We start from the raw sequence: 9,946 nt of genomic DNA on the forward strand, positions 1-9,946 counted from the left end.
TATAAAGAAAACATTTCCATGATAGTAGGCTATATTAGGAATACTTACTATTTTGGGGTATTTTTTTGTATTAATCGCTCAGGTTGACGCAGAAAGTCTTGTGCCGGTCAGCAGTCGCAGCCTCTGCCCCAGTTATAGACTTGATGACGGGGCGTGGAGGGGGTAGCGCTCCGGTCACGAGTGCCCAGGTTATTAATAGCGCCCCGCAGCCGCGACATGTGTACCTATTTGGCCATGGAATAAGCTTGGTGCTCCACTTCAAACGTCGGGAGAACACGAGTTATCCCATTCAGACACGCTGCAATCCCGCCTATATAATAATACCAGGGAAGGTCAAACTCCCCGGCGGTTTTCTGTGCAACTCTTTTAAAGGGTACCTCGACATTGCACAATGCTGTAGAATCAAATAATCGATAAATAGACTTAATACTGCCTGCGGGTTTAAATAGGCAAAGCATGATAAACGCACAGGTAAGAACAGCGAGGTAAAGCATATTAATGAACATGGCAAAACAGGGTATGGCAAATGCATAATATAACCATGGAAAAAAGCGTATTCAAACTGTAAAAACACCGTGGTAGACTTTTATAAGGGAAATCCTATAAAATCCTATAGTGCAATATAGTACAGAGACCACGAGGTTTACATTGAGTTTGCATTCATGTATCGGGGCCATGCATCCAGCACAGCTGCTGTGTGCGCAGTCCTGCACGTATTCAGCCCGGCTGATGAGAATAAGGGACGGGTATACGTCACACTTGCAAGCACGGTGCTCTTGTTCAGTTCTGCACACGGTATTCCAGTTAATAAGTAAGACTGAGGCCCGCGCGCTGCAAGTTAATGAAGTCCCATCGTTTTTACAGTTTCGTGTCAGCTGACCTGGTTTGGAGTTGAGGCGGCTGGCACGTAGCCTCCCGCCCGCGGCACCCCTCCCTACATTGCCCCTCACGCATCTGAAAGCAGTCACGGGACTAGCGACGTGGCGACGACACTACCACGCGTGGAAAATTACTCGTCGCTGTCGGAACCCCCTTATCTGACGCTGTAGTTTATGCTATAACCTTGACAGAGTGTTGTAAGCAACTTGAACGCATTTACAACGTGCAAAACAGATTTAGTAACATGTAAAAAAATACCACTCACATAGCCTTTTTCTGCATGAGTTCTTAATATTTTGCATATTTCATAATTACAACAAGAACGATAATAGCCGTAACTAAAATAATAATAATAATAATAATAATAATAATAATAATAATAATAATAATAATAATAATAATAATAATAAAGCACATCACAGGCACATTAAGAACATAACACATGTTGACAGGACACAGATGGCACCCGATCTACTAATAAAAACTTTACACATATGATGATGTTTCACAGTATTTGTTCTTTTGCTCAATTGACTATATCATGGCTCTTTCTGTAAGTGATGCTTTACTTTTAAGCAGAGAGAACCAGTTTAGCGATAGCGGTACACTGCCCCCGTGTGGCCATCGAGTATCATAGCATTGTACGACCTGGACTCAAGCCAAACATCTGGATCGTATGAATCAGTGACGTACGTGCCCGGCTGCTGAGATTTTAAAAGCAAGTTGGTGGATTGCACAGTACATACATAAGCACGGACACTTTTGTGTTACGTTTCGGCTTAGTAAATGTTTAAATATAGAAGAAAAAGAAAACCGAACCCCCCCCCCCCTCCCCCCTCCCCCCTCCCCCCTCCCCCCCCCTTCCCTCTTCCCCCTTCCCTCTTCCCCCTTCTCCCCTCCCCCTCCCTGTTTTGTAACCGGACATCACTGCACTTTCTTGACTTCCCGATGTGAACGAAGCTCTTTCAAACCCGACAGAAGCCTCAACACTGCCCCAGTGTCTCGCTTTCCTGCAAGGCATTTGCCGTTAAGGTAAACCACACCTCGGCTCATTTCAAAGCAACGGCCCATTTTTAGAACATTCTTCGACAGAAAACGTGTACCCCCTGCCTAATGTGCTTATTTCATACCGAGAAGCTTCTGTTTATAGGAGATGGTGACTTATATATTTATATAAAGAAAAGGGCCAGGATTTCTTTTAAAAAAAAAACTTTAGAAAGTAAAAAAAAAATAATATTAATTTTCTAAAACCAGTAAGGAACAGCTGAGGGTGTTCTAAAGAACTATTAGAATCATATTTAGGGGTTCCAAATATGAAGGCTCTATTCTGGAACCTTATGGTTCAATTTTGAAACAGTAGTCTCATTGGTAAGTTCCCTAAACAGTGTGGCCTGCAACCCCATACAACTTTTCCTACAGAAATATTATATATTTAAAATATCTTAAAAAGTAAGACAAGTTCAATGTAATCTGATCTGTATTGTTTAAAGGTCTCCCTACCTGGCGTTGATTTTGCTTGGTGACGCTTCGTGGTTCCAGAAAGGTTCAAGATTTGGAACTCTGTTTTTGCCCCTGCCTCTACATTGCTCTTCCCAGAAGAGGGCGCTGTGGAGGTGGCAGGGAGCAAAGTGTGGGAGTTGAGGTTGAAGCGGTCTACAACTCCCTCCAACCACACAATATAAACATAACAATGCTCTCCGAGTCATCTAAAACCAACACAACAAAGCAAGCCGCCCCGCAAATTATAAAGTTCTCAGAGTCACTGGAGACGAACAAAAACAAAGTCCTTTTAAAAGAATCCTCTTTGGAAATATGAAAGCCCTGCTTTCCCCCCTGGTCCGAGTGGCTGTTCTGCCAGTATTAACAGAACAGTTTTCCAAGCTCAATAAACTCTCTTTCTCAGCACAAACAGCTCAGAAATAGCTGTCCCGCATCCAATTCTGTGACACAGCGCTGTCACTGATACTTCAGGGGTGATGCGCTGCAGAGGAATGATCTAAAAATTACCACAGGACTGAAAAACAGGGCTGAATAAAATAGTTAAGTGTCTTATATTGAAACTTAAATACAGATGGGCATAGTATATTAGCTGAGTTAAGCAGCGTGCAGTTTTGGGTGGAGTTATATTGCCTGAAGTATCTTAGTGTTCTGCAGTTTTGAATGGAGTTATCTTTCCTAGACGTGTATACAGATCTGTGTTGTTGATCTGAGTTAGTTATTGAATTGAATAGTCCAGAGCCTTGCTTAAACCAGGGCCCGAATCAACTCAATTCAGGGCACCGCCGATACTTTACAATGGATCTCGTGGCTCCATCATTCTGATTTGACCCAGGCTCAGGTGTTTAATGGAATACTGGACTGTAAAAGGCGTTTCATGAAGTAGTTCTGGTCTGGGCTGAAACCAGGTGAAAGAGCCAGCAGTGTTTTATTTGGCACGTATTAAGCATGAGTTGAATATAGCTTAGCAATTACTATGGGGCATTTGGTCAATCGGGTAATTATTAAACAAAAAAATTGCAAACTGATCATCAATTAATTATCTGCTCATGCCCTCTAATGTTCGGTTTTCATACATAAAAAAATCGATTTTCAGATTGGTTTTACGTCATGCTGAGAGCAATCCACACCAAGGCTGACTGTGTGTGTGTGTGACTTTCACTGTATAAATGACACCTTTAAACCCGGAGCTATGGGTATCTGAATCACACCTTAAAGACATTATTCATCTGCCTTTTTACAGGTTAAATATTTGAAATACATTAAAATTAAACAATTGATCCTTAAGTCGAAATAAAACCGTAGTTACCATGTGTTACATGCAACGGAGTGCGGTAGCAGCTTCCCCAAATCCCACCTGTGTGTGTGTGTGGTTCTTACGGAGTCTCTCCATTAAACAAACACAGTTGTGTAACACGTGTGCACGGCAGCTAAAGCGTTAAGTAAGACACTTTAAAGCATCGTGGCTCTGTGCATGCGTAGGCAAACTCAGTCGGTTTAAGAAAGTTACACTTTTCCACCTCCTCCCTCCTTCTTCTGCCCTCCGCAAAGCGAGACCGCGCTGCAGAGCAGCGGGTGTGGTGCCGCGTACACTTGTAATCACTTCGGATTAACGCAACAGAACCTAACCGGCCGCCGCCTCAAACAGCTTCCAAAAGGGGAAAAACAACATTTCTGTGCGTTTTTACAAACTTGAATGGTCATGGTGAAGTTCACGGTTTTGTTTTTTTACCTGTTGCACGGCGGGTTCAATTTCATAGCAGGACAGCAGCAGCCACAACGGGGTCGCTTACGGACCGGGGTGCCGTGGAGACAGAAGATCCAATGGGAGAATAACGGGCAGATGTACAGCTTGCTAAGCACCGGGTCCGAGTACCACCCGCCGGCAGTATCAGCAGACAGAAGGACGGGGTCCCACAGCGTCTTACTGAGCACCAACCGGGAGGGAAGCAGCCGCCGTGCAGCGGGCGCATCTTTTGATGTGGATAATGGACCCAGGGCACCAGTACTGAGCCTCTCGGACCCGGGTCCAGCCCAGCAGCGGACGCCCAGCCCCGGGTCGACCATGTTAGAAGCTGATTCTAGAGCATATATGACGGTCAACCGTGGCTCGGGTGCCAGGCGTCCACCGCAGTCTGGCGCGTCACCCTCATCCTCGGCTAGATCCGCGGGCAGCCCAGGCGCACGCAGATTCCAATCGGGGTCCAGTTCAGGTGGGAATAACGTCACTGCTGCGGGGGTTCTTCCAGAATTCTCAGGCAGCGGGGCCCCCAGAGGCGGGAGGAATCCCTCTCGCGGTGACGTCAGTGTGGCTGGTGCAGGGGTTCCAGGAAGGAACTCAGGGCCACCATCTGCTGTCTGGCCGGCTCCGGTGAGTTCTAACACAAACGATGGCCGTTATGTACAATCACAGCACCAGCAGGAAAGCAGGGTACAACAAGGGAGAACTAGAGCCGGGAGTGACAGCAGGTGGGGCCAGTCGGTCGACACGGTGACCATAACCGACGACGACGCTATGCGTAATTTATCCCCCACAACGTCAATGGCTGGCTCCAATGCGGATCGGCGAGATGTGGCGGTGTCAGAGTCTGACGACGAGCACCAGGCGGTGGGGGGCATGGCGGGGGATGACCCCCAGAACCCCTACAAGAACAGCAGGAACACGGTGTTCTATAATGTCTACCCCTCGCCCTCGGGGGCCGGGCGGACTCGCATGACGGCTCGCACTCGGAGACCCCCGGGGACGGGATTCGGTACCAGGTACTTTCAGAACGGTAGGTCAATTACTGCGTGCTTACTACAGGACAGCTCTGTTAGCATGTACTATTGTAAATGCTAATGTGCCTATGGATTTTCAAATATGCGTGAGCCGTTGCGTAATTAATAATAATCATAAACCAACTAAAAAATAACCAAACTCAAATAAACGCAACCCGCCTCATTAACATTCATTTCATAATAAAATGACTACTCTGACACATTGTCATTGTAGGGCGGGATTAAAAATGTTTGGCATTGAAAGTCAAAAAGCAACAATTGCTGTGCATGCAACTGCTAAACTTTCCCGAATGCCATTCTGCATGATTGCATGTGTCAGACGGAGCGATCTGCTTCGCGCTGAAGCCACGGGACGCTCTACCCATCGCTGCCGTGCCCTGCACGCCCTTGGCAATGACGACCTGCTTTAAGTAAACGTGGTTTAAGGTCTGTGTTTCCCGTGCAGGTCTCCCGGATCTTATCCCTGACGCCTACTACATCCAAGCAGGTACCTACATCCACAGAGTGCAGATGTATGCTCTCAGGTGTGCCGCCGAGGAGAACTGCTTAGCCAGGTACGTGCAGCACAAAGGTACAGGTGTTCAGGGTCGTCCCCAGGTTACTGGTGTACTGTAGGTAAGCTGCGTTTGAGATCACAATAGCAGCCTAACTGTTCAGTGATACATTACTGGGAACTGGACACGAATTCCTGGATCTGGATAGCCAGGGAAAAGCTTGGAATCTTTAAACAGTAGCATTCTGTTTGCAGAATGGATGCCGTTAGCATTCCGCAGATTGACGTGTGTGTGTTGGTGTGTGTTTGAGGACTGCTTGTTTATCTCGTGTGAAATTGCTGGACTGTTCAGAGTTCAGAACGCAATGGAGCGTTCCGTGCGGTGAGGTTTAGCTTGGCTTGTGTTTTGCTGGAGAATTGTACACAGAGTGAGGGATGCCAACCCCTGTGCCAGTCCCAGATCATTCATCATCACTGTGTGGATCAGCGTGTGTGGGGATGACAACCCTACCTGGCAGCGACACAGCCAGCCACGAAGAGAATGCACTTTGTGTTAACCCTTTGGGGGTGGTTCTTTATCTTCAGGTATCCAGGATTGTCAAAAAAAATATGGACAGAACTTTTGCAATTAACTTTTCTTAAGGTCCTAAATAGAATGCATCCAGTAAGGAATTGGGAGTTTAATTCTAACTCTGTGTTCTAACTACAGGGATGGAAATAAGACTCCCATTGCATAGCAGTCTGAGCCATCGGAACCTAATAATACACACCTGAGGTTGTTTCCTATACGCTGTGGCTAATCAAGCTCATAGCTGGAATGGATCAAACTGCTATGAGTCTTATTTCCAGTCTGAACTATGACTGACCATTTAAGTAAATGAATGAGTCTAGATCTTGTGTTTGTTTGTTTGTTTCAGGACAGCTTACAGGCCTGGTGTGTCTGACATCCAGTACAGGGTGCTGCTACGGTTCCCCCAGAGGGTCAAAAACCAAGGAACAGGAGATTTCCTACCCGTCAAGCCAAGGCACCAATGGGAGTGGCACAGCTGCCATCAGTAAGCATTAAAATCACTATGTACAGTATATTAACCAGCATGCAGTTAACCATACGTTTGGGGTTCCCATACGTTGGGGATTTGAATAACATGCAACGCAATCACACTGTTTAGAATTTAACAAGAACCATCCCCTCGCCCCTGTCCGCAGTGGCCCCCAATCCTTGCCCCCCTCGATCCCTTTCACACACTAACCCCCTCCTCCCCCTCTCTCTCTCGTTCCTAGGCACTATCACAGCATGGACGCCTTCAGTAACTATGACCTGCTTGAAGTGTCCTCTGGCCGTAAAATGGCCGAGGGTCACAAGGCCAGCTTCTGCCTGGAAGACACGTCCTGCGACCCGGGATTCAGGCGCCGCTACGCCTGCACAGCGCACACGCAGGTGGGAGGGTGAACTGCAGCCAAGCCCTGGGCGTCGAATTCTTCAGGAAACTTCAGTACAGTTTGAAACTCCACTTGCTTCTCTAACTTCTGGTTCGTCTCTCAACAGGGATTGGGTCCCGGTTGCTATGACACCTACAACGCTAACATCGACTGTCAGTGGATTGACATCACAGACGTGCAGCCAGGAAATTACATCCTCAAGGTAACGCCCCTCCCCCCTCCTCCTGTGCTCTGATTGGTTCAGGAGTTGAACCATTTTAGTTTTGTGATTAAGAATTATTTTTCAGTAACTAATCGAAGATGATGTATGAACTAGTGTTCGGGATAACTAGGAATATCCATTAATAGCCACTATCGTACATAAGTATTCAAGTTTAGTACTCAGTTCAGCTTTTATAAGGACAGGGCTGGTGCTGCCAGAATCTCATCATTTTTTCATATGGTGTGTTAGCAGGGACCATGCTCTGGGTCCTATTCACAAGCTTTATATTTAGAGAATGGGTTGGGCAAACTGTTTTTTTTTTTTTTTTTTAATGAATTAAACACAGTTTGCTATTTCTGAAACTGTTCTAGACTGTTGTCTGGGAAAGTTTTATGAATGTCAAGCTCATCATTTCAAAACACCCAAATCGAGCGTGTTTATTAATAGTAAAGGAATAACAAGCAACAGGTTTCATTGAATAAAGAAAAGCAGGGGCTCGCCCCGGGACCAACCCAAGTGTTTGCACTCCTCACAGGAGCAGATCAAAGACTGCATTGAAACCGAGGGCTTCAGGGCTCTCTTTAGAAAGCGCTTTTATTAGTGTGGCCTGGTCATCTTATTTCCTTTAACAGCTATAAAAGAGAGGATGATAGAGTGGCCCTTTCACACAGCGTCCCAGACAGACAGTGCAGCAGTGCTGGAGGGAGTCTCTGTAGAGCGGAGAATGCAGAGCAAATATTGACAAGCTCTTCTATAAAGTCTGGAGCTACAGGGGAGCTAGCGGTGGTCTGTATAGCTGTGTGTAAGGATATGAGGTGAGGGGGAGGGGGGGGGGCTGGCAGGGGTGTCTGCACTAGCCTTGGCCTGGCTTCAAATCGTGCTGTGACCGCAATTCATTTGGCGATTTTAACTTTTACTCTAGTGAAAAGTAATCCACACGAAACAACCGCACTAAAGCGAATCACACTAACTGGCACTGACTTAGACAGGCTGGGGGTGGGATGCTTGCCACAGTGCTTGGAGAAGGTGCTGGAATGCACAAGCAGTGCGCTGGAGAGACGAGAGTGTTTTTTTTTTCTTCTTCTCATTAGTGATTAAGGCGCTGGTGCCAGGCAGCACTGAAGAGCTGAGAACGGAGGGTCGTTAGGAGTGTTTTATTGACCTGTCCCCTCTCTGTTTTTCTCCCAGGTCACTGTGAACCCTAATTTCCAGGTGCAGGAGTCAGACTTCTCCAACAACATTGTGAGGTGTGACATCTCCTACAGCGGCACCTACGTGTCGACACGCAACTGTAGGGTCTCCAGGTGAGTGTGTTACAGAGTGGGGGGATTGAAGACATCCGAGTGCATTCAGCACAGGCCCCTTATAAACGTTTCCAGATCAGAGTGTAATAAAGCATAGGTAAGCATGGTATTAAACCACATGGCAAACCAGGGTAAACTATGGTAAATGCATAGTATAACCATGGGAAAAGTGCAGAAATAGCGTGGTAAACTTGTAGAAGGAATTGCATCGCAGTTCTGTCACGCTGTATTAATATCGCTCTCCTCTCTTCTCTCCCTGTCTCTCAACAGCTACTGAACTGAAACAAGACCCAAAGAGGAAGAATCTCAGTGCTGTCATTTTTATTTCATTGTTTTTATTTTTTAAAACTGAAAAAAATGTGTCCTTTTTTTTTTACCACGATTTCTAAAGTGCGTGCGAGTCCTCCTTTGGGACTTAGTAGGACTAATTGGTGCGTTTTCTCACGTTTTAATTACTTTCCTTAAACACAAATCAGACCCACGATCCTCGTGGAACACACTCGCATAGAGGTATGTGTAGCTTCAGTTTTATTTTGTTTTTCCTATTAAAGTATTTTTTTTTTAATTGATCTTGGCGACGATGCATTAGTGTTGAAGAACACTGTGTTTATTTTACAATATGACTTTTGTTTTCACTTTATCTTGATAACTGCCCATCTAGCTGTGATTAAACTTGGTATGGACATTCCACAGCACTAGTTGTTGAGGGTATCACAGTCTGTGCTGTGATCTGTGTTTTATATCGCTGACAGAGGGGAGGGATGTATTCTGCTGGTGTCACTCCTCCTCCATGTCACTTATTGGTCAGATATTTTTATTTTTTTTTTATAATCAGTGCAGTAATGAGCTGCTCAGAGCAGCAATAATTAATCACGACCAAGTCAGGTTTGTTTCAGACTGGTGATAGGTGAAAAAGCTGTGGAGTACTTGATTTGGAAACCTGTCTGTCCTTCAAGAAGTAATACAAACCCTGCAGGCAGTGCCCTTGAATAACCCAGCTCAGCAACATTGGGTTACAGGTACCTCTGTCTCTGTTGTGTGCTGAGTGAAGCCTTTGCACAAAACCAGAAGCATTGTGCATATTAAACAGTAACACCACAGTATTGCTAGGTGCGTCCACGGTCCACAATGTAGGGGGTCCCCCCGTTCTATATTGAACCTGAGGGCTTTCTCTGCTCATGTGTTGTATAAATGTCATTGATGCCTGTGTCTGTTGTCATGTTTAAAATGGTATTTAATCAACGGTGCTGTGTAAACCATTGTGTTTCTTTAGATCCATGTTTTTAATACTGTATTTACAATAAACTTTGTCTATTGGGATAAAACATATATATAAACTTGTCATTATGTACA

General features: G+C 45.7%; 1 protein-coding gene across 1 annotated transcript; it reads left to right on the top strand.

Annotated features, from left to right (window-relative positions):
* Positions 1-3,810: 3,810 nt before the first annotated feature.
* On the top strand, positions 3,811-9,918 carry LOC131721065 (protein-lysine 6-oxidase-like). Its single transcript, XM_059014189.1, has 7 exons — positions 3,811-5,150; positions 5,600-5,708; positions 6,565-6,702; positions 6,929-7,085; positions 7,194-7,289; positions 8,478-8,593; positions 8,864-9,918. Exons 1-7 carry the CDS (start codon positions 4,073-4,075, stop codon positions 8,868-8,870), a joined length of 1,701 nt encoding a protein of 566 aa, XP_058870172.1. The 5' UTR covers positions 3,811-4,072; the 3' UTR covers positions 8,871-9,918.
* Positions 9,919-9,946: the final 28 nt, after the last annotated feature.

The sequence above is a fragment of the Acipenser ruthenus genome, chromosome 47 (assembly GCF_902713425.1).
Source record: "Acipenser ruthenus chromosome 47, fAciRut3.2 maternal haplotype, whole genome shotgun sequence".
In the NCBI taxonomy this organism is placed as follows: domain Eukaryota; kingdom Metazoa; phylum Chordata; class Actinopteri; order Acipenseriformes; family Acipenseridae; genus Acipenser; species Acipenser ruthenus.

Excerpts from the sequence above, each read along its gene's own strand:
- LOC131721065 (XM_059014189.1), top strand. The coding sequence starts at position 4,073 with ATGGTCATGGTGAAGTTCACGGTTTTGTTTTTTTACCTGTTGCACGGC. Across the intron at positions 5,151-5,599 it reads TACCAGGTACTTTCAGAACG|GTCTCCCGGATCTTATCCCT; the intron begins GTAGGTCAATTA and ends TTTCCCGTGCAG. Across the intron at positions 6,703-6,928 it reads GAGTGGCACAGCTGCCATCA|GCACTATCACAGCATGGACG; the intron begins GTAAGCATTAAA and ends TCTCGTTCCTAG.